The 25,636-nt window shown below is 42.9% G+C and overlaps 1 protein-coding gene across 6 annotated transcripts in view; it reads left to right on the top strand.

The window, feature by feature from the left end:
- il1rapl1a (interleukin 1 receptor accessory protein-like 1a) overlaps positions 1–25,636 on the top strand; it is a 188,212-nt gene that overhangs the window by 105,191 nt on the left and 57,385 nt on the right. For all 6 annotated transcript variants that reach the window (XM_020100551.2, XM_069533087.1, XM_020100552.2 and 3 more), the window contains 3 exons: positions 1,163–1,448; positions 6,497–6,683; positions 8,031–8,184. In XM_020100551.2, the coding sequence (XP_019956110.1) occupies positions 1,163–1,448; positions 6,497–6,683; positions 8,031–8,184 (627 nt within the window). The remainder of the gene's footprint in view (positions 1–1,162; positions 1,449–6,496; positions 6,684–8,030; positions 8,185–25,636) is intronic.

Here is a 25,636-nt window from a genome sequence, read left to right on the forward strand (position 1 = left end):
TAATATTCACCTGCTGGACAAACAAGTGCTAGTTAATTAGTCAGAGACTGATAGCTGGCCATGGGTTAACTTCCGGTAGCTCGGGAATCAAGAGAGATGTGCTCGCTAAAACCAAAGCAGACAAGCGAGCCTCTGGGCCTGTGCCAGTGTCTTATTTTTGTTAAAATGTCCTCACAGTCACTGAGCCTTATTTTTATCCCTGCTGCAATTTATTTATAGTATCTGGAGTTTCATTACATTTCATGAATTAGGCAGGAAGATACGCTTTTCCTGTGTTACATGTGCGATCTTGTGATTTTATTTCTAAAATGACTCTACCTCCACCTCAGCATGCACCCTAACCTGGATGGACATGTAGGCCAATCTCAGGCCGGTCAGCAGAGAACCTAAAAAATGGATGAGTTAGCCTGTTAGCTATGGACAAAAAAACTGCAAGACAAAGAGCCTAAGGAAAAATATCTGTCGATAGATCTGTTAGACAAGCGACGCGCCATGTTTGAAGAGCTCGAGGCGTGCACCCAGTTAATGAACTAACCCTGCACTCCATGGGCACTGGAGCCACGGTGCAGACTCGGCACTTGGAGGAGCTTGACATCATTTATGGAGATATTTTACAGTTCATTCCAAAATGTCACAACGGTTGCATGTTTGGATATTGCGGGAGATTGTCTGAGCTGTCTCTGCAGAGGCAAAGGTGGCACACTTGCCCTGAATGTGTGAGCAGCGCCGAGATAGCAGGAGGGGAGAGGAGATGCATCTACCGCTGGCACTGCAGAGTAAAACTGCAATCCTTCAGAAGCTCACACGCAATAAAGCTCATGTTATATGGAGGATTTGATACATTATTCTCCATGCTCGGCCTCTCCGTGCAATATTCTACCTCCACGCTGCTGTAGAGAGTTTGGTGTCTCATAACTAATAAAGTTATTCTAGGTAGTGTTTTCTAATAAATACGAGGAGCATTATTGTGGGTGGTTTATGAGCTGGTAATCTTCATTCCTCTATGTTTTTGCAAAGTAGTGTTTTGCTGGAAATATAATATTTCTTGGTATTTGCACATTGAACTCAGTACTATTTGTGCTCTTTCATATTTTATTGCTTTCAATATCTTGCTTTCTTCCTCACATTCTTGTTGAATGTGTCTCCCTCTGTTTCCCTGCAGTGGATGGCTGCACCGACTGGTCAGTGGACTACCTGAAGTACCGGGTCCTGCAGGGCGAGCCCGTGCGGCTGAAGTGCGCTCTGTTCTACGGTTACATCCGGGCCAACTACAGCCAGGCCCAGAGTGTGGGCCTCAGCCTCATGTGGTACCGCAGCTCCGGCCTCGGCCACAGTGACTTCGAGGAGCCCATCTCCTTCGACGGCTCACGCATGAGCAAGGAGGAGGATGCCATCTGGTTCAGACCGGCCGACCTCCAGGATGTGGGACTGTACTCCTGTGTCTTACGGTAAGAGGGAGCGAAGAAATAGAAATCTGTTTTAATAAGTTATAGTTTTATTTGATCATATTTAGTTAGAAGATCCAAGTCATTTAAAATGGTTACTTGCTTTTGTTGGTTACCACCAGGTATAGAGCTGAAGCCTTATAAGCAATCAGCTTAACTTAAAGACTGGAAGCAGAAGGGAAACTGCAACTTTTCATCCCATCGAAAGTTCAAATATATACCTTTCTATACTTCTAACAATTCCTAATTAACACAGTTTAACATTTATTTTGTACAAAATATACACTGGAACAGCTTGACATGCATGAAAGTGATGGATTTGCCATACATTTATGTATCTCAATGGATATCTTATCTTGTGAATTGAGACATGTACGTCCTCATGCACTTACATCAAGAAACAGGCCCTGACTAGAAAGGACGCAGCCTGAAAATAATCAGGTTAAATCATTGTCATTCATCATTTTTTTCATTTTACTGTTTTATGAAATGGATTAAACGACATCTCTGCAATCAGGTGAAATTCTAATCCAATTCAAGCCTGTTTTATTCAGACTGAGGTGTTTATACGGCTCATTTTATTCTGTTTGGGCTTTTAAATTGATTACAAGGACAATATGAGGCCCCATATAAATATACCTATTGTGAAGGGTAGTGTAAGGGCAGCAGAGACAACCGAATATATATACGCTCAAGTAAAAAACACAAACACCCACTGGTACGCACACATTCTTTAGCGACACTCTAATACAAGATGCATAATTATGTGGCACTATCTTATTAACCTTTACAACAAAGAACATCCCTCAATAAACGGATCGTTGGAGCTCTTCATCTCAGAGCGTTTGTAATAAACCCAGTTAAAGGCCTCTCGAAGACTCATGGATACTTGCAGGGTACATTGAATGTGCCTGGGGAGCTCACTTGTGTGGTGATACCCCTACCACCACAGTTCATAATATACTCTGCAGGACTAATCCAACACAAACACGTTATAATGTCGTCTTACTATGAATTAATTTTCTCTTTGATTATTGGTGATTTCTTTTCTCTTTTTTTTCCTCTCATGTCCTTGGCCCTGCTCGAGTGTTTGTAATTCAGAGCGTGCTGTAATTCTGCAGAGCTCTACAGTTGTTAAAAGTGCCCCCTCGCTCTGCGTTTCTCAGCCGGCTCGTGTTGAGCTTGGGGGGATTTCAGGCTTCTCAGATACCCTAATCAGAACACTGCAAGAGATTTGCCTCTGTGCTGGAATAAATTCTTTTTTTGTTCGGGAGTAAGCTTTTGAGTCACACATTTTAGCACATATGACCCAAACTCTTCCCTATGAAAACTCCCTGCAGGCGAAGAGAGGGGAAATGTAGCTTTGTCTTCTTTTGGCTGCAGTCTGATTTCACACAGAGGATGCAGCAGACGTTCCTTTATCCAGCCATCTTAATTTCTCCTAATATTATAACAACCCCTCATAACATCTGTGGATTGAACAAACATTGAACAACCATGACGACATGAATCACCACCTCGTCAAACAAAATGCATATGTACAATTTTAATTTGGCTTTATTAAAGGGCTGGTGTAGTTTGGTTTAGTTAAACTGAATAAACTGCATTTTAGTGGATTTAGCAATCCCAAAAAAAGTAGTTCATCATTGATACATGCATGTCATTAAATGACATTAAGCAAAGCTGGAATTGTGATATGACCCAAAAGAGTATCTCCTGAATTGACGCCCGACAGAAGCAACTGTAACAGACCTTTTTCTTGTGGTTATAAAAATGACTATGTTGTTATTCTTGTCGATCGGGCACAGTTTGGCTTAGGTGCTAAATGACTTGGTTGAGTTTGGGTTGAAAACAAAATTCGCTTAAGGTAAGAGGACCTTTGTTGTCATGGTGACAATAATAAAAACGAGAACAACATGCACATCCAGTAAGAGAAGATCTTTGATGGGATTAACAAAATATCACGTTTTTTTTTTTGTTTTTTTTAAATAAGGAGAAAATCTTGCAGAGGAGAAAGAGCCTTGTGTTGGAAACGTCACTACGGCAAATAAATCCTTGAACGGGAGCTTCTAGGCGTGTGGATTTTCTCCTTCTTTCACGGTTACAACAATAAACAGATGACGTGGTAGAGAGATCACGGACAAAAGAAGCGAAGACGACTTTCAAACAGGAAATAAACAGTGGTTTCCTTTGTTAAAATCCAGTGACGTCACATTAATCCTCATGCACTTCCTCCTAATGCAGTCTGCTTCACACTATGTCACTCACTCTCTCCTTTACTTGCATTTCCTGTGTTATAATTACTTCAGTTGCTTGAGGTCACCCAACAATAAAAAGTAACTACGGTCGTAACAAGCTGTTTCCACAGATAACCTGTGGAGTCAGTTTTTATTGGAAGACTCTTTTCAGTATGTTTGATATTTCCCAAATGTTATTTCACTGTAAAACCTGAGACCTGATTAAATAGCTTCAGTTACCTCTGCTCCTCTTTCCTTAAAGTTGTCATCCATGGTTTGCTTTTCCCCGAATCGCACTGGGGCCAAAGATTATGAATTATTTTGGGTGAAGTTTTAATCTATAATTATTTCATCAGAGTAGCAGAGGTGGAGCGGGTCCTAATGCGGACTGCCTTAAAGATGTAACATGCCAAAGCTACATTACAGATGGATATTTAACCACGATTACTGGGATTCATCAGATACGGATGATTTTTGTTTTCTTCCGTCAGTGCTGAAGAAAGAATGCACACCGGAAATTTAGTGTTGATGATGACAACTACCCGTTTAGAAGTGAAGGAGACTGCAGCTTTTTCTTCAGTGATTTTATCGTTTCTCATTTAAAGCTAATCTTGATGTAAGCAAACTCAAATTAAAGCTGATAGTTGGCACTTTAAAGACAAAGTGATCATTTCACTTAAAAATCAACTGGTGAAGAAGAAAAAGTCAACACGCCGGAAATCCTCACACACACACACACACACACACACAAGCTGACACAGTCCCGTTTTATATTTAGGCTGATAAATAATTTTATAGTAATTCCAGTAACAAGTCTGTGTTCTGCAGTGGGGTCACACGGTGTGTTTTTCCTCCCCTTGATTACATTATCCAACATGTGGAATAATAATGTGTGGAGAATTACAGCTAACGTGAGCCGCAGACTAATATCCGCTGCTAATATCCAGCTACACTCAAATAGAATGTGACAGACGTGAAAGACACCGCAGGACTGTGCATCGACCCCCGGCTGTCCATCAATCAAGCAGCTCCACTGACACCTTCCCACAATGCCACAGGGCGCCCGCTGTGAATATTTAACTATTAGAGATGTCTCCTATCGGCTCCTTGGGGACTTTAATGGCTCAGGTGCTGCACTGGGAGAGGTCATTTCTGATCATCTCCCCCTGTTATGTCGACAAGCGCGTCAGGGGCTGCTGTGGGAATTCACCTTCATGTGCATATATTTATCCACATTTGTATTTGAGTGCACTTGCATGGTTATATTTTTTTCTTTAAACAAATATACTGTTCAAGTGTACTTTGTAAGCTCACAGCATCTTCCCACTCTGTTCCCTCTAGATAGGAGGCATCGAGTCGATAATGCTGGATGTCAGCACAGAGAGGGCACGGCTCCGTTGCAATATCTTGCATCTTACTTTTGCTTCCTACAGCATTTTTCCAGATGCCCTTTTAGTCATCTTCTATGTAGTCAAAGTATACAGCTTTTTTTTTTCTCATTCCCTGTTGCTGCTCTCCTTCTGCTCCTCTCATTGCTATCTTTACTCCGTCTTCCACAGATGCATGTTGCCACATTTGTCTCCCACCCGTGTGTGTGTGTGTGTGTGTGTGCGCGCGCGCGTGCGCGCACACGTGTTTGTGTCTACATCTGTTTTATGGCCCTAGGGGGTCAGAGGTGTTTATACGAGAGAGGCTGACTCCCTTATTGCGTCTATAACCTGAGTAGATCATATGAAGCCCTGTCATTTACAGTGAATGGGAGCATCTGGCCAGCCATAAATGTAATGTAATGAAATGAAATGAAAGCCCATATGGCTGTAAGTACAGCCCCGCAATCGAGCAAACCCAGGGACCGGCCGAGTCAGATCAGAGCCAGGCTGGACCATGCAGGCGGCAAAGGTTAGAGAGCAGACAGACTGTCATTATAAAAGTATAGGGGGCTCTTAGTGGGGGTCTATTTGTTCGTGGTTCGGACCAGGCTGCTCACCTTCTATTAATGGAAGCTACACGTGTGCTTCAGGTTTGAAGACAGCCCCTTTTTAGGTTCAGCATGGACTCGTATGGATCCATAAAGAAATGGTTTGCTGTTAGAGCAGCAAACGTTGTGTGGCTGTCCTCATAGTTTTGGCCATGTAGCGTGGGAGTTTTACAGGAAACACCGTGTCACAGTCACTTTTGGGTGTTGGGTGCAGCGGGCTGTTGTGGTGTCAGCGGTGACAGGAGCTGAAATGATGGTGGCTGATGGTGGTTAATGATGATGCTCACGACAACATTAATAAAATAGAGAGAAAGAGAGGCATCCTTCACCTCTGTCACATCAGAGGTGAGGTGTGCTGGTGGTTGCCGGGGAGACCAGGGAGGATGTGCGACGGGGACCGACTCCTTGTGATGACCAAGCAGCTTTGCCTTTGCCACAAGTCGCGAGGCCCTCCCAGCATTTGTCTCTCCTCTGATTAGCATTCGCAGGCCCGACCGACTCCCCCCATAAATCCAATAATGGTCGTGAGCGTGAGTCATTGACTCAGTAAAGCTGCTGAACACGTCGTTATTACTAACCCCACAAAACATGGGAGGAGGAGGGAGACAGAGGAGAGACGTGGAAGGATAAAAATAACTGAAAGGGTATCTAAGGGAATAAACACAAAACTTCCCCTGTTTGAGCATGCAACAGTGTTTTTTACTTATGACAATGAACTTGATTAAGAGTAATTCTTTCTGTCTTCTTTTCCGTTATGTAACATCAGTACTGTACTGTACATCCTCGCTGAACTCCCAGTATCAGACATGTGACGTGTAGTTGTTCTCTGCCCACAGGAACTCTACGTACTGCATGAAGGTGTCCATGTCTCTGACCGTGGCGGAAAATGACACAAACCTGTGCTACAACTCCAACATGAGACGAAGCGAGAAGGCTGAGCTCAGCAAGAGTAAAGCTATCCTGTGTCCGGACATAGACGACTATGTTGAATCTGGCAAAGAGCCGGACATCACCTGGTACAAGGTGGGAAGATTATTGTTCATATGTGATTTTATCTCTTTCCTGAAGGATCCCTCAGTTTTTCTGTTCGTCTAATACTGAATATATTTGCTATGGGGAGAAGTAATAAGGAGGGCAACCATCTCTCTAACGATTCAACAGAGAAACACTGGTACATGCTTCATTGGTTTGTTTTTTCAATTGAATCTTTGGCTGTTTATGTTCAAAACCCTTGAAACAGGGTTCCAGATCCCTCAGACAGATTACTCTAAACTCCAAAAGACAGCAGCAGAACTGGCTGCAGACTTTCTCCAGAGGTTTCCTTTCACACATGAAGAACGCAGCAGGAGATTCACTGCTTAGATGAGTTCACATTGGTTCTTTCAGACATCGTGCAGACTTTACACCAGGGGGCTTGCTGGAGAAAAGTCTGGACACTTCATTCTCATATACAGCCCCTTCCGGAGAATGTCTGGAGAATCTCTGAGGTTTGGTGCATTTCTGAAAGCAGCTTATGTGTGGATACAAATTATAACAAAGAATTACAAGCGCTATGTTTGCTGAGAGTCATCTGAACAGAATAAGGACAGAGGGCAGCCACAGAGACCTCTTTCATTGAAAACTCTTGTGAAGAGAATGTAGTGACGTCACTCTCTGCCCTGCAGAGTGAGTGGATGTCCTCCAAATGCTCCCAGTCCCTGATCTTTATTCAGCGTGCACCTTCTGCTCCCTCACCTGGGTCCTTGCCTTTTCCTGGGTCATGCATGGCTTGCGGACAACAAAGTGCATCCTGAGAAGGGCTCAGGCCAGACTAATCACAGGCAGATCAGCAGTAGATTAGCTGGCTCTGCCTGACCTCTAGGTTTTTCCTGAATTCAATTATGGCCAGGGTAATGACTGGGAGTGCTGGAACCTGGAGTTATTTGGAAGACTGTGGAGCTGCAGTGATTGAATTCAAAGTTTGCCGGGGGCAACAGTGGAATGGAATCTGCCGAGCTATCCTAGTCCTCTACCAGAGCACCGAGGGGCTGGAGAGAGGATCATGTCGTGGAGTCACACACTGTGCCTGCACACACACATCTACTCACACACACGCTGCATAGACACACTTATTTTGCCTGCAGAGACCACTGTAAATAACATTGTCTGTCCTCTGTGGCTGTACGGAAGTATTGAATGGAGAATATTCAGTTCAGTGCAATAAATCTTGATCTGATAAGGAGGATAATGGCTCGGCCTTATCATTTTACTGTATGGAGGTTTTATGTCAGGGTACAAAGCCACGCATCCGTATCACTTTATCCACCTTCTCAATGCTCAGTGACAGGGTTGATGTTTTGTTTGACTTATCCGTTTTTCTCCGATGCACAGGAGTGCCGTCCCAAGCAGTGGCGGGCCAGCATCATCCAGAAGAGAGACATTCTGACTTTCCAGGACGTAAAGGAAGACGACATTGGGAATTATACCTGCGAAATCCAGTTTGGTGGTTTTGTGGTCAGGAGGACCACTGAACTCACAGTAACTGGTAAGTTTCTACATGAAAAGAAAGCAAACATTAAAACCTGAATGGCCATCAGGCTGCACCAAACTGAACAAACGCATACATATAACTTCCTACAGGGGTGAAAACATTACTTCCTTGGTGAAGGTAATAAAATGTCTGTTTGTATGTGTGGATACAAATTACACTATAGAGATTGAGCACAATAGCAGTTGTATCTACAGTATTTAAGACAGAGAAGAAGTAGATCACACACACACACACCACTGAGCACTGCACCAATGTCCTGCTGCTGTGTTAATTGCTGGGGAAAGAAGAATGCTGTGGCCTGGCCTCCATCCCCTTTTTCTAACTCAGCAATTTCGCTCCAACCAAGCGTTGTTGAAATATTTAAGGCTACAGGCTGAACCCCTTCACACGGAGCACCGAGGAGCCAGGACCAAGGTCAGGAGATTAACAGTACAGTTATTCTGCTCGCTTCCTTTCTCTGTCTCTTTGCCTCGCTCAGCTGCAGGTTGAGCAATAAATAAATGCATTCATGTGTTCTGTAATAGTGTGAGTGTTCTGCAGGGTCAACTACTCTATTATGGCTGATGAAAAGGTCAAATCTAGTTTTTTTCCCCTCTCTCCTTTTTCCTGCTCTCAGGCCAGTTCCGATTTTTCCACCCATCATATTCCAGTGTCCACATCTGTTTGATGATTCCGTTTATATTGTGTCCACTGGGGTCATATTCTATAAAGTTAAATGAAAGTGTGTATGTATTGTGCTCAGTGATACTGGAGGGAATAAATTGCAGCATTGTTTGACCTCAAGCTTATTGCTACCACCAATATTAAATAAATTGCAAAACATCATATTTTTCATTATTGCTCTTTAGTGCATTCATTCTTATTTCATTTTTAAATATGCTAAGATCAAGCTAGGGCATCCCAGTTAGAGTCTTCATGGGAAATGCTTTACACAGGTTAGCAAAAGTCAAACAGCAAGCTACATCTCTCAGGTCTTTCTATGGATAAGACTAAAATGTCATTGTGGAGATGCAGCCTCAACAAGTGTGACGCAGGTAGGAAGAAGATGCACTAGATTTAATTTTATTACAGGATTGTCTTTAAAAATTAGAAATCACTTAGTACATGCATGAGCGACATATTACTATCGAGCATGTGAGGGACCACCAGCTGTTTATTTATTTCACCAGAATATCTCTATGCAGCTTGAACCACCTTTTTTTGTGATTTGGATAAACTTTTTATTTTTAGTTTACTGTGTGTGATTACATAGTTTTATGTTTTACAAATTAATACCACATTGACCATATGGTGCATTTTTGTTTCCACTGTGTTTTTGTGAGTCTGTTGGCCGTGTGTCACCATGACCTTGATGTTCTTAATTGATGTTTGTCATAAAACCTTTATTGGGTTATAAATATCCACAGTCAACATTAATGATACACAGAGGAGGGAGGAGAGAATAGAAAAAGTGAATGAAAAGGTACAAAGAGGCAAAAATTTTGAAATGCAGGTCAAGTGCCTTTTTCTTCCTATATGGGCCGTCCATGTTGTTTGTATACAGGTATGACTATAGTGTCTGAACGACAGGAGCAGGAACATGGTGTATTAATGAAAATGGCAAGTTTAAGGGTAAAGTCAACCATGTGAATAAGATTGTGGCAGTGAGCAAGAAGAAAGGAAATAAGGTATTTTTAAATTTTATTTCACTCTTTCTTCTGTAATCTTATCATTTTACCAGAACTATAGTTCCGTCATAGGCCTTGCACATGCATACAACTCTGCACGTGCACGCCCACATCGAGCCACAGAGAAACACCCACACAACGTCTGAGGTACCTCGATGCTTGTTCCTCATAATGAAATGTCTATAAGTCATCAAAATGGAAGAGGCAATTTTATGTGACACACAGGCTCTAAAGCTTTAATGCCTCAGGTTGATGTTGAGATCCGACAATTGTTTCTCCTCCTGAAGAACGTAAAATAATTTACACGAAGCACATTTCCTCAACGAAGACGACGCTTGATGTCGCCTTGTAAAATGACTGAATGTGACTGACCTAGTGTCTCATATTAATTTTAAAACTGCCAGCGACTCAGTCTCCAACCCTCCATCAGTTATGCTGCATCTGCTGTAAAAATACGGCTCGCTCTATTACCAAAGCATTTTGCCTTATTAACATACCAGTGGGGTTCCTCTTTTTTAGCACTGTAGTATCCTGCTGGAATTAGATTAGCTCGTCCTCACCATAGGCTCATTTCCTTTAATAAACTTACGCCATCATCCCCTCAAGTGGGTGTGACATTATCCACATTTTATCACATCCTGTTAAAACCGACATTGCCTGGATGGTAAGCATAAAAGGCCGAACCACGTTTGAGTTCCGTGGGCAAACGCTGGAGTTTATTTGATAGGCCACATGGATGAAGGAGGTCATTAAATTTAACTAATCTTAAATACAACACAATAGAAACTGGCCTTTGCTTTGACCCTGTGCAAGCTGTGCACAAGTGTGTGTGTGTGGCTCTTTCATATAACAGCCATTTGAAGCAGGTAAGGAGCTCCGATCTGAACTGGGGTCAGTCTTTCATATAGAGGTTAACTATGGGAATAAACACAGACTCGTCTCAGATCAGGCAGATGCAGGAGCACCTTAATCAAGCGCCGATGCTTCTCAGGTTAATAGAAATGTAAAAGAAGCAGCAGCCCCCTTGCCTCGTTTTATGTTCCCTCCGGTTTACGTCGGGGTGCATTTAAATGCTCCTGTCTCATTCTCGACATCTGGACCAGAGGAGGCAGAGCCCGTGCAGCGACGGGGGTGTGTATGGAAAATGAAAAAACATCATTATCAACAGATGGAAAGTCTTTGTTTTCTCTTTCCCCTCCATAGACCTTCACCTCAACCTCCCATCTGTAAAGAGAGTGCCTTTTTGTGTAGTCTTATAATTGATTCATAGCAGCAGCAGGTTCGCTATTCCCCCATTTCCTCTGAGGAATACAGAGCGTGGTCAGATTAATCTACGCTCATGTTTACCCCCTTTCTGCTATCACAGACACAAGAAGCAACATGTCAGATAAAAATAGCCGCCCAACTATGACTAATTGATACATGCATGTAAAGTAAGGGTGGTCATTGTATTCTTAAAGTTATATATGCATACCTACAAGTGTCTGGCGTGATGTATCTGTTTTGTAATAGTACATCTGAATCATTTCTACTGCATTTTTATGGTCCTCCCAGGCCTCATTCCAGCATTGCGATGGTAATGCCTACAATACTGTAACACCAGATAAAAGCCCCGTTCAGCTGATGTATGCAGCTCCCTCTGCGTTCTGTCGGAAAGGAAAATATTATACAGAGCGGGCTGAAAAGGATAAAGAGAACAAGGGAGTGAAAGTGACTGATAACGGCGAAGGAGAGGGAGGAAAAGAGATAGAAAGAATGAGGAAGATAGAGCAGTTGCAGCTCCGGTATCTTATCTGTATTCCTCGCTTGTGTTTCCCAGCAGAAGCCGTGTGTCCAGGTCTATAAACAGACTATTATCCTAGTGTTTATCACAGTGCACATTACTGTTTGCCTCTGTCGGACTTACTGTAATGGAGTCGTTTGGTTTTGATGGATGCCTCGGGCGTGGGTTTCTATCTGTTGCTCCCAGTATACCTCTGTCTGCATGCGCTCGTTGTAGAAACGTATGTCTGCACATTCGGCATCGCCCGAAAGCATGATGATTGAGGTTATGGCCAATGTAAATGTATCGTTTGGCACAGTGAATTGCAGGGGCAGAGGGCAAGAGGAAAATCGAGGGGAGGAGAGGAATCTTCTGCCTCGCGTTACCTCTGGTTGAATATCCACGGCGAGCGGGGGCGAGGCTTGGGAAGCTGGCTTCATGTGCTCTGGATAAGTAGATGCTGTATATGCGTATGTGAGACGGCTGTGGGTGTTTCATCTGTTTGCTCGTGGGGTTTTTCCTTTATTCCCTGCTCACTGTAACGGAATATGCTCCAGGAGGCACCTGCTTCATCGGGATAACCTGATTGCCCTTGCCTCTCTCGACCAGATCTCACGTTTGAGGCAGGACAGCATGCATACTGTGTGCGTGTTTGTGTGTGTGTGTGTGTGTGTGTGTGTGTGTGTTAGAGTGAGAGAGAGAGGGTGTCTGTGTGTAATGAGGGGCTGAGGTGTGGGGAGGTGATCCAGGACATAGTCTCATCGCAGTAAAAGGTTCCTTACAGTTCTTCTGCTGTGGGGTCACCTTCAGAGGCATGAGCACTTCACAGCCTTATAAAATGTTACTGCCTGTGTGCACATGTGCAAGAAGCACTGTGTGATTTATTCATTTATTTATTAATTTATGATCAGGACGATAGCGTGACTTTTACCTGGCCAGCTGGGCGCAATCTTATCACAGCGGATGTTGAAGCAGCAGGCGGAGAGACGGAGGCTGAGGCAGTCAGCGGGGACATGGCAAAAGAGGACAGTGACGCTCGCACCTCCTCCGTCTGTTCCCCCTGACTGTCGGTCTGAAGGTGGATAGATGGATGGAGAGGCAGCGATTAGAGCTGATATTATCCTGGAGAGCAGGGAGAGGAGGAATGAACGGAATGAGATAAGAAGTGCAGGGTGAGAAAAGAAGATGGGTTTGCTTTCGCCTGAAACCTTCTCCATCTCTCGGTGTCTATATGCCTGAGACTTTACGTGACTGCATCGCACCTGTGCCGTGTGTTTTGTCACTAAACGCTCTCACTCTGCTATACGTCCTCGGGGAGAAGATAATACAATCACACCGGAGATAAGTGTTACTCCAGCAGTTGACTTTTCCTGACACACATGTACAGTATGCACCTGTGCACACATACACACATGTGCATGTCAGTCAAACACAGGAGGGCCCAGTGCACACAGCGTGAAAAGCACAACTTACTTGTGTCCGTGCAGCGTGTAGAAAACCTAGTATGAGAATATCTGACGTGTAGAGCGACAGATTTTTAAAGCCTATAAATTTAATGAGCGGCTGAGTAACTCATGAAACAAGTATTACCACTGTGGGGTGGAGCTGAGCGACTCATTAGTTTAAGGTCAACTATCACTCTCATCATTAACTAATCTCTCTCTCTTTCTGTGTCTCTCATCTTCAACTCTAACCTCTCCACACCCTCCCATCCCCTCCTCCCCCTGACTCTCTCAAGTGTTCTCCAACTCGCTTCATCTCCGCTCACCAGAATCGAAGCGGGCCAGGGTTCACATTGTTTTAATTCAATTAAAATTGACATCAATCTGCATGTGACGAATGAAATTTACATCCTCCCCAATTAATCTTGCCTGACCTACCCCCCACTCTACCCACACACACCCTCAGTCTCCAGTTATTATCATTATCCAGGCACATAAGGAGGCGGGCAGAAGTGAAATTGAAATTATAATTTTTTCTTATGTTGCTTTTTTGAAGTGAAGGTCAATGATTAAACAGAGGTTGCACATCTGGAAAAGACACAGAGACCAGTAACAAAATCTACACACAACTTTACATTTCACTTGTTACACAACTGTTTGAAAGACTTCAGTGTTTGTCACAACTTCCCCCAATAAAACAAATTCAAGCATTATCTATATTGCTTTTCCTTTGAGCATCGCAGGGGAGCTTGAGCCAATCCCAGCATGCATTGGCTGAGGGGTGGGGTACACCTTGGAAGGGTCGCCGGTGTATCGCAGGGCAAACATATAGAGACAAATAACTGTTCATACTCACATTTGCACCTACAGTCTCCAATTACCCTAACACCAATCCTGTGCAATAAGGTTCCTGTTTCAAATCCTGCATGTTCTCCCCATATCTGTAGAAAACCCACACAGACATGGGGAGAACATGCAGGATTTGAAACGGGAGCCTTATTGCTCTGAGGGGACAATGCAAACCACTGTACCACTGTGCCACCCCTTGTGTTGGTTGCAAAAGTTTAGAGGCAGCTCTCCTTTCGGGATGACTGGCCGATTCTGAAACCAAAGAAATTACTGAATTCGACCTAAACTAGTCAAGCTGTATTTAAAAAACCTTATAATTTCTTTTCAGTTTAAAAACACCATCTAGATTACAGCTACATCCTTTTGTACTGGTATTACAGGTAAAACCAATTCAGTGGACTGTTATCATTTCTCTTCTCTGTTCATGACAAAACTGACTCTTAGGCTTGTGCTCCTGGTTTAAAGTGTGTGTTTATTTCTCAGATTACCGGACGGGGCTCTCATTCCTGAGTTCAAATCATAGCGCTATTTTAAAAGTTATGCAAACCATCCAGCTCAGTTCCTGCTTCATAGTTTCACAGACAGATATGACACTGGCATCTTCTCATCTGACTCTTGACAAGAAGGTGAAGCGTTTTTACCCTTAACATTTAACTCTTCCTTTCAACATTTGGCCCTAGATTTGAGATTATTCTTGACATGCTTCTAATTTTTATAAACCCAGCAGATTTTACGCGTCATAAAAAGTCCATCTCCTTCAAATACCCAAAATTTAATCAAAGGATGGGGCTCTTGGAATTCCTTTTGAGTGAGAGTACGCTTCAGATTGAATTTGAGCTTGATATTAAATGATGAATGGAAGTAATTAAATATCCAGCATAATAGCTTCCATCGTATTCATTGAATGTTTCTTTATTTTGACTAGAATAGCTCTGTTTTATTAAAGCATTCTAAAATGCATGCTGTTTGCCAAGTTGCCTTGACAGACATTTTCTCGAGCACTGCCCCTGTAAGCCTGCTGAAACACTGCAGGTGTAAGCCCACCCCTCACTGGTGCAGTAAATCCAATGCACTGATTAGAAAAACAAAACACTGTTGACATGTATCCTCCTGCTGACGAAAATCACCCATGTTGGGGCATCATCTCGCCTCCAATCCTTTGTCTCTAGAGAGGACGGATCGCTTTCCCTCTGAGTACAGCATGTAGCTTATTACCTCAACATGCATGTTTGAGCAGCTTCTATAAGCTGCAATTTTGCCTCAATTTGACATCCTGCTGCTGCTCTGAAAGATAAAGTTCCTTTGAACTGTTCACTGGGAGAACACTACACACCAAGTTCAAAGCCTACATGTGAGTTACTGTGCAATGTTGTGCCTTACAGCAAAGTCAGCGTTGCTCCTACACTGTAGTAGATGCTCATACAAGCCTGCTGAAGCAAAGCAGGAAAATTACACCTTCTCTCATTTGACTCCTCCATGTTAACAAATGGGACATGGACCAAACTCAAAAGTTTCTAAAAAATGATTTATGTGATTTAAGGTAGTTCTTATCACACTGGTGTTTGTTCAAGTGTTTTACTGCAGTGTTTGTTTTATTTTAGTTATTTGAACATTTGGACACATTAGGATTGACGGCTGAGACCAACTCATGATTGGTCGAGTGTGTCCATTGACAGGATGTCACTACCGTAGCTCCTACATTCAGGGTGTTCGGGGTGGTGGCTGGATTCCTGAGATGAGGCAGGAGGGAGCAATGGGTGGAGTCAGGAGGCAGGCGAAGAACTGCAGGTACAGACAAACAGATTACCGGCTGGCAAAAAGAAGGAGCATTTTCAGAGAAACACTCAACAGATCTAAGTGTTGAGGCAGGAACCAGGTATTTGTAGCTCAAGAGGATGATAATGATGATGACTGACAGCTGGTGGCCTGACTCCTGTACATCTCACTGCTGTAGTCAACACACAACCACAGATATTTTAGTTGTGTTTCTGTATAGAGGGAGGACGTGGAGACATGTCCAACTTTACATACTATAATACAGCATCCAGGATAAAGGTACACAAAAGGTAAAATCCTACATTTTAGTTGCAGACTGTTTTTTTTTTTACCTTGATGAAAGGTTAGCGGGTTCCTATTGCTTCGTTTCAAACGCAGCAGTAGCTGCAGTGGCGCTAATGACCTTAGTGTGAGGTTTGAATTGAACATCTGGCATGGATGTTTTGGGATTGAGCGTGTTACTTACAGTACAACACCTTGTACTCACGTTAGTGGGTTTTTCTCTCATTCTCATTCCGTTTCCCTCCCTCTTATGTGCTCACTAATGAAGTTACAATACAATGTTGGCCATTTTGACACTGATCACTTTATGTCATTTGTTACTCTGATCTCGCTACCACCCCTGTTCTCCTCAACGGCAATCTAGTGGTAATTAGCCCCGTATGTCCTGACTCACTTCTCCCTTCAGACATTTGCCTTTCCCTTCCTTTCTTCCCCTTCTCTTACACCCACCACCCCCGTAACCCCACCCCCAAAAGGCACCAGCTAATTTCGGGTGTGTTCAGGTGCTGTCTCGACAAAAGAGGTTTGCTCACAGTTCTGTTATAGCCAGAGCAGTGCCAGCTGCTGTGTGGTTATGAAAAGGTTATATAAGGATATGAAAAGGCTGAAGGTCAATTAGAGGGTACTAACTAACTATCTCATTATACAGTGTCCTTAAGAAAAGAACACTCGAAAAGACCTCCCTCCAATTAAAAGATAAGAAGGTGACCATTAACAACCACAGGGGACGGTGACAGAAAATACAGAGATTGTCACACATTTGATCTCGGCCACAAAGCGGTAATGGACGCGCTCTTCAGCAAACCCTGAAGGGCTAGAATAGATGTGTGTGAGCGTCCGTGGGTGTATTTGCATACACTTTATGCGTGTGTGTGCCCACAGAAGGTGAATGCTAGACATGAAGTGTGGAGAAAGATGGGAATTTTCTGGTGGGTTTTTCAGCACTGAACAAACCAAAATAAACAACGTCAAACATCTGACATCATCTGTCTCTCACTCCCATTTTTCTTATCTTCCTGTATCTGTGTGATACCCCCACCCGAGCTCTTTTTCTCCCTCGAATGATGGAGCTTCAAAAGGTTGATGCAACCCTTGCCCTTTCCATGTCTCTCCGTACTCTAAATCATACATGATGTGTGTAGTCTGTGCCTGTGAGACCTGAGGTGGAGGCACAAGTAGAGTTAATACTACCTGCAGAAGAAGAGCCCTTGTGCGCATGTGTTTGTGTGTGCACACATTTGTATTTGGTCCGTCCTGCCCACTCACCTCTGCAGTACTGAATAATATCCAATGTGCATGTCCCTCTACATCATAGTCATTTTGAGCCCAGCAGCATTGCCTCTGAGAATGTCAGTCATGTCAAAATAAGGGGGATTTGTTTTCAGTTCCTTCCAGTGAGTCTGTGACTAAATGCCTTAACTGTCATTACCATTTTGTGTTGCCACCACTTTCCCTGGTTCACAATGGAAATGATGTCTCTACAGCCGCAGCACAGCTTCTCCTGTTCTATCTCTCGCTCTCCTCCTCTGGCATCCATGAGAGGCTGCCCAGAAAGTCAGTGTCAGCATCTAGTGTGTGTGTGTGTGTGTGTGTGTGTGTGTGTGTGTGTGTGTGTGTGTGTGTGTGTGTGTGTGTGTGTGTGTATGCTTGTTTTAGTGCATTGTAGTGTACATCACTGCAGCTGTCCATCTATACTTTTAATGTGTGTGTGTGTGTGTGTGTGTGTGTGCATGCTCTGTGTACACATCCATGCGTGCCTGCCCAGCTGTGATAAGTGCAAATCAATGGTTGAGTTTCTCTTCCACCTGTTCCTCCCTGAGGCCAGTTGCAGACACACAGCTTTAAAGGCTCATCTCTTTTCTCTGCCACAAAAAAAGATGGTTTCTCTGAAATCAGGCCGTCGACCAAAACAGCTGATGAGATGATGGTTAATAGGCTGCTGCACCAATTATGGTGGGTCATACTTAGTTATTGAACACATATCACACTAACTCTTTGTGCTGGCTGGAGGTGTTTGTCTTTGAGTATAGAGTGTGATTTCAGATGGTAGTGGTGATGATGCTATTCACTGTTGGTTTAGGCCAAAACTATTTGCTCAAACAAATCGTAATCTTTAATAACCAAGTGTGACTTACAAGGAAGACATTCCTCCCCAATATTAAAACAAGTAATGATCCCAGACATAAATATGGCCGACTGCATTTTTTTTTTTACTTCAACCAGAGAGAAAACCTGGACATTTCTTGTAGTTTCTTTCAGTGATTTCTGTATTGTACGATGTCAATGATTCTTCAAGACGAATTGACACTTTGGTACAATTTTACTTTTCAAGAGCAGCTTTGTAGTGGCAACCAGGACCCTCTACACAAATTATTAGGGGTGTAACGATTCATCTACTACATCGATGTATCGATTTATATTCCTACGATCCAACTACATCGATCTTTGCTTGGCAAGTTGGCCTTCCGGATATAAACATATTTATATCCATAATTTATACCTGATTCCCTTACAAGAAACAACAGGAATCTAGAAAACTTCACCTGCACTGTCCAGTATCCAGGTATTTACTTCAGTAACACTGGTTGAATTTTTGGCTAAAAAGTTACTGAATCGATTTCAAGTCACTGAATCGTTTCAGATAGTATCGTTCTAAATGAACCAATATCGTCCTTGAATCATATTGGCAACCACGAATCATGATACGAATCGAATCGTTGTTAAAACGAATCGTTACACCCCTACAAATTCTCCTTCTGGATGCAGTTTCAGCTCCTTAGCTATTGGCTTGCTCAACACAAAACGTGCCTGTGTAACATTGTCTCTGTTAGAATGTGGTTTTGCTTGATGGCCAAACAAGCTCTGAAGCATTTATCCATGAATGTCTGCAACTCATCCGGCTGCAGGTTTCCAGCTGTAATGATGCTGAGGATGTTTCATCATTGCGACCACATCCTCACAAACGCTTATCATCATCATCTTGACCCTGACTGTGAAAACGTAATTTCAGATTTTCTGTATTTCTAAGTTGTTGTTTTTTTGATGGGATGTAAGCGAACTGCAGAGCACTGGTGGCTGTCAGAATACATAGGCTGTTGATGTTGGAAGATCATGCTGATGCACCTGATTCACCTTGCTAATAACACACACTGACTCTTTGTCAGATGCTCAACAATAAGAAATACATTTTGTAACTCACCTGCTCTCTCCTCTCCTCCTCCTCTCTTCTTCCTCTTCTCCTCCACCTCCTCCTCTCCTCCCTGTGCCGCCCTTCAGATTTGTCTCCTTCCTTCTAGCCTGTCACCATTCCTCTCTCCTAACTTCTTTTGTTGTCGCTCAAAAAGATAGGAGGTAGAGACAGGTAATTACTGTGGGCGAGGGCTGTTTCCCTGTCCTCTCATTTTCTTTATATTCTCTCCCACAAACCCCATTACCTTCCTCTCCCTCACCATATTGCTCTCTCTCTCTCACGCTGTCTCTGTAGTTATTTTTAAATCCCCTCTAATTACCCACTTTAAAGAGATGAGTGAAACTACCAGGTATTGACGTCTTGAGACAAAATATAGAAAATACCGTATAATACAGATATATTTTTTGATTGAAAATAGATTTTCCTTCTCTGTCCACACGGTTTTGAATCCCAGTGAGGCGCAGTGTGAGGGTTGGGTCCATTCCTGCAGTTGTTGTTTAGCGGTGCAGTGGAGCAGGCTTTATGCTGATTAACTGCATCACGTCTGATGGATTCCCAGCGACCTCTCCACCTCACAATATAGCTCTGGGAGCCTTTCAAGGGAAAAAGGCTTCCCTTTTTAATTAGACAAGAATAGGAAATCTATTAGTGAATGCAGAGAAGGCTCAGCATTGAATTGGGGATTGCTGAATGCTGCTCGTGTTGAACTAACTACAGTCATCTCCCCTGCCATTGCTGAGGAATGACAGGAAACAAGTAGTCATTGTATCTCACACCTATCAGAGGTAAAAAAAAAAAAAAAACACCTCAGAACTAAATGTTCCCATATCAGTTTTAACAGGCCTTTTTCACAGCGGGCATTTTGACTTGTTATAGCATGAGAAGCACAGGTGTTACCATAACCTTAACAATGGCTCTGTTCTATTCATATGCCATTACAGTGTGACAGTGATCCAACATGAACAAAAGTGAGGACCCTGAAACTAAATGGAATGTTGCCACCGCTGTGACGTGTCAAATGTCTGGAGGTCTTTGGTGGCGCTGCGCCTCGAAAACTATGTTTTTGTCACTCTACCTAGTTTTGTTGTATTTTGAATATTTGCTTGTTTCACAGTTTTCACCACAAAACCATGAAACAGTCCTGGATCAGTGCTGGAAGATGCTTTCTTTAAATGACAGGGCTAGAAATAATTTTTTTTTTTATCCTGAATAAATCTCATTAAAATACACTATTAAAACTCACTAACCGTGCATTTATCTTCATGATAATAAAGTATGGTCTGTTTTCTATTAACATCCTTTGCTGTCAATTTATTACAACCCAGGAATTGGCTACAACGTTCCCATAGGTCGAATTAACATGGGCATTGTAGTTTATCAGCTAAACACAACATACCACATCTTGGTATTGGAAATCCCCTGTACTGCACCAAATGGGTATTGACCCACAGCTGGTAATAACAATTACGGCTGAGTAAAGGCTAATTTATGCTGCCTTTACGTAGAAGAGATACGTCCATTTCAACCCATGTATCCCTCACATGTTGGCATGGCTGTTGAGCATTACATCCACTAGAGGGCAGTGCTGAGTCAAGCGTTTCTGACATTGAGACGATGATTGTGATAATGTTAAGAAAGAAGCAAAAGCAGTAGGTTTTCCCTGTTCCAGGCTGAATCATACACATGTATTCTTAACAACTCACAAATTCTCGCCTCCTAAATTTCCAACATTGTTGAAATTTCTTCCTCTTGTCCGATGAGTGTCTCACAGCTATTGGCTACACTGCCCCCTGCGTTTTCTGGAGGTATCGCTCCTTTTTGTCTGCGTTATCAGACAAAAGGCTCCATACATTTTCATATACATGAGCATAAATTACCTTTGATAGTACTTAGTACTTTTGTGAGTAAATTAAACATATGTCCCAATTTTAATGACCTGTATCATTCATACAGGAACAAGATGTGTCACACTCTGGTGGCCATGCAGCGTATTGGACCGTGTCTGAGTCTCTATGATAAATAAATAAAAGAGGGAGGTCTTCTTAATAATCATGCTACATCTATACTGCGGGACATAGCAGGGGTAGAAGAGAGCATCTGAGCCACTGCACTCTCGCCTGCGAAGACACAGCCCAGCTTCAGTCTCTACAACTTTGACTGTTCAAGAAATCTGTTAAATTTTAAATGCAGGGGCTGAACTTTCCCTGGGTAATGTTTGTTGAATGATTAATTCAACGAGGCTTGCTTGTAGACATGGATATCAGTGGTTAATGTGATGATGGCCGTGTTAATGTAAGGTGCAGACTCTTCGTAGTTTGTCATGACTTGATTGAATGCTTCTTAATTTGGGACTTCTTTGTTTTATTTTATTTTCGTTCTGCACCGTGACTTGGTGTGATCAGGAAGCAGATGCAGACTGTGAGACAGAGACACATACTGTCTCCCTAAATGCTTTGCTCTGCGATTCTGCACACTCCTCCACACGCCTTCATCTCGTGGCATCTGGGGCGTCTCACTGGGATAGCATGTTACATAATTAGCACCAAATTAACACTCAATTAGGCAACTCGTGTTGAACGGGTGGGGACACACATCTTCAGAGGCTTTAGAAATCACATTAGAGCCTCATCCACAACCTGGTCTACTGAGAGCATGCTGTATGTCAATTTCATATAGACTCTCACACCTTCCGCAATAATGTCTGTATCTACAGTATCTTAAAACAGTTAAAACTAAATGTGAGCTTGGATTAAATGATTGGAAATCCCCCAATAGCTATAAAGATCAGGGTTGATGATGATCATCTTTCTGTCATTTCAGCATAAAGCATTGATTAATAAATGGAGATGCTTCAAAGCTGAGCAGCTTATTATTCTTCTCTTGAGAGCGGAGAGGAAAAGAAAATAAGTAGTTTTGAGAAAGTTCAACTTGAAAGTTGAAACTTTATCTACAATGAGGTCAAATGCAAAATTCCTGATGTGTTGTGGGTTTTTTGTTGAAACACAAAGAACAAACCAATCTGGCATGTTTTCTCTTTTGGAAGCAACTTCAATCACGAGCACACTGACCTCTGATACCACTTTTTCCTTTTAAGTATTTAAGTTTTGTTGGCAGTTCAATAACTCATGCTGTAGAAAAAACAAAAGATTACAAACAGACACAAGAAACAGCTAATCAACATGACTAGAAATGTCTTCTTGTCCCAGTTTATTCCCTTATGCACTAGAGATATTTTCAAATCTTCACTGTCTTTAAAAAATTGGGAGACCACAGACTTGGGAGCCTGATCACATGTGACTTCAGAATTAAAACAGACACGGAGGCGAACTGCCACCGTTCTCAGCTGGTTGCTCTTGATTGTTTCATGGTTTGCACTGAAACACAATAAAAAAGAAAAACACGCACTCTGTTGCCACAAGTCCTCAACTTTGTCCTCTTTTTCTGCTGTCCACCTGGTACAAGAGACAAAAGTCTTATTCAAGCGGTTGGCAGCCATGTTTCGCTTCTTAACACATGTAACATCTGGTTGATGACTGCTCACTCATCCAAACGCTGTTCCTTTCATTCTCCACAAATCTGTCAATATCGAATTTATATGTCAGCAATTCAAAATTGGGGAGGCTTCAATTCAGCCAGCTGTAAACGCTCACTCAAAAGATATTTAGATAATCTCTCCCAGATCAGGCTCAAATCTGTCCAGCTGTAGTGTGCAGCATCCTAGAGACAAGCAACCAATGCACCCAAAGATAATAGAAGCAATGTTTTTCTTTAGTTTTTAAATCCTCACAGGAGCATTTACAGTTACCTGCTCATATATTGAAAACATTAATAAACTATTTCCTCCTCTATACATTTGCTCTCTGCTGTAACGCCTGAGTCTCTTCCTCTAGCCTCGCTTCTCTAACTTTCTCCACACTGTCCTCGTCCGTCTCCTTTTTTTTTTTTTTTGCACGCATGCTTAAACGCGTTCACACCTCTTACCAGGGTGGGGCTCTTTATTTCATTAACAGCCGCTTGCAGGCCAAAATTCATTATGCCAGCCTTCTGTTCTCAAGCACCCAAACATGCCAGCTAACGGGCGGAACAAATTTCTTTTCTTCTCCCCTTCTTTTCAACCCGTCCTCCCTCGCTCTCCACCCCCTCTCCTGCTAATAAGTATGTTTAGGATGTGATTCACCTGCATCAAAGGCGGCCTGTGAAGAGGCCCGCTTTGTATCGCTGGTCCGTGATTAGTCATTACTGTCAAACCCTCAGTGTCTCCCCCTGCTGTAACGCTTTGAAGCCTACAGGTGGCTGCATCCGAAATGCAAATAACGCACATCTACATCTTTACATCCTTTCTTGTCTCCTCGCTCTTACAGAATGCGAAAGTAAACTGCTGATGGTGCTTCCTCTCTGAGACCTAACTGCACAGAGTGGCTGCCTGTTTTATTCTCTTTTATCCGAGCTGGACAATTTGTTTTCTCTGACCCCCCCATTTCACACGAGGCTTTGTGTGAATTATAATTGCGTAGAAGGATGTTAAGATGGCTGTTACCACCGATCGCACATTTACACTTAAATGGTGTGGCTGTCAGGTGCGCTCTCTTCTTCCTCTCCCTCTCCTCCTCCTCTACCCTCCTCAGCCTCTTCTCTAAATCCTCCTCATCCTTGCATCTTAACTTCCTCTCCTCTCTTTTCATCGCCTTGACTTTCCTCCTTTCCATCCCCTCCCACCATCCCCTCCTCTTCCTCTTCATCACCTCTACTCTCACCTCTTCTCGTCCTCTAATTTTTTCCTCTCCTATCTTCTCCTTTCATCATCTCCTCCTCTTTTTCTTCATCTTCTCTGCTCTCCTTCTTTCTCCTCATGTTCCTCATCCTCCTCCCCCTCCTCCTCTCTTCATCTTCTCTGCTCTCCTTCTTTCTCCTCATCTTCCTCATCCTCCTCCCCCTCCTCCTCTCTTCATCCTCGTCATTGCCAGTCCTCTTCCTTTCTTCCTCCTCTCTTCATCCTTTCCTCATCCTCGCCTCTCCCTGTCCTTGCCTTACCTCTTTTTTCTCTCCTCTCCTCTGCTTTTCCACATCCTCTCCTCTCAAATATGGAAATCCATCCTGTCCAAATACTGGGACCTACTCTGTGTGTTTAGGGCATCTTCACTAAACTAAAATCTGACTGAAAAAGTAGATCAACATGATCTTTATTTAGATTTTCAGTTCTCTCTATTTACAGTAGTCACATGCTCATGCATATATCAATAGAGTTGTCCATAGCGATGTTCTAATATACATTTTGATCACAGAACTCAAATGATAAGGTTTATTTTGGCCTTTTTGCAGTGCTTTTTTTTTTTTTTTGCTTCCTGTGCATATCCACCTCCATGGAGACTGCCTACCACGCTCTTTTCTACATTTGCCAATGCCATCATCCCTGTTGCCATGGAAATTGATGGGATGGCACCTTGAGTTCAGCTGTGTTGTGACAAGTTATTCCAGGTGAAATAAAAAGGGGCTTTGTCTTGAAACAAAGCAGCGTCTTAGGAGGGCTTTCCAGCCCTCTGGGACTTTCCTTATTTATGAGATGCCAGCAAACAGGCCACCATAGAATGAAACAGCCCAACATGACTGCCACTCAGACCTTAGGTCTCCAGAGCTTTTTCTTGCTGATGAATGTGTTTGAGTGGAGCACAATAAATCACTTAGTCCATTCATTTGTTTTTTCATGGACGGTATCCCAGGCAGCTCCATGGACTGAATGAAACATCAGAGGAATGACTTGCACAATTACTACGTTTTGGGGGTTTTCATACTAACACTGATATGACCAAAAGAGATGTTACCAAGGTGACACATACTACTTGGTGAGAAGAATACCTCTATATACTTGCATGGACTTTCCTTTGCTCACATCTCATCCTTTTTCTCTCTTCTCTATATTTTCTTTTCACTTGACATCCTGCCCTGTACTAGTTTTCCTGATTTTACACGCTTGCCTCTTTCACTGATACTGTATCGCCTTGCCGTTTTGTTTCTGGTGCATGCAGCAGCACTGGTTAGGAAGTGGTGTGTCTGTGTGTGTGTGTGTGTTTCCGTAAGGCTTGTAATTGACGGTTGATTTGTGGTCAGAGAGGGTCAAACATCCCGCAGGGAACATGTCAGGCTTTTAAAGCAGAGAAAGAGAGCCCAGAGCCTGCACCCGTTTAACCTCGACCACCCCCCGGGAGGTCAAAGCACTCAATCAGCTATTTTTATTATCTTATGATTCAATGTAAAACACTGACAGGAGGGTTGCTGCTGGTTTGCTCTGGAGCATGTACACCCTTGTTTTTTCTTGTATGCATGTGGACACATCCACGTAGAAGCCTACATTTGCATAAACCCGTGAAAGTGGCTGAAATGTCAAGTGGAGCAGGAGTGGTTATGTGGAGGCTGTAGGCCTGAATACCACAAATAGTAATCCCAGTATTCAATGTGAATACCTTATTTTCTCTGAGTAAAT

Source organism: Paralichthys olivaceus, chromosome 10 (assembly GCF_024713975.1).
Source record: "Paralichthys olivaceus isolate ysfri-2021 chromosome 10, ASM2471397v2, whole genome shotgun sequence".
Taxonomy (NCBI): Eukaryota; Metazoa; Chordata; class Actinopteri; order Pleuronectiformes; family Paralichthyidae; genus Paralichthys; species Paralichthys olivaceus.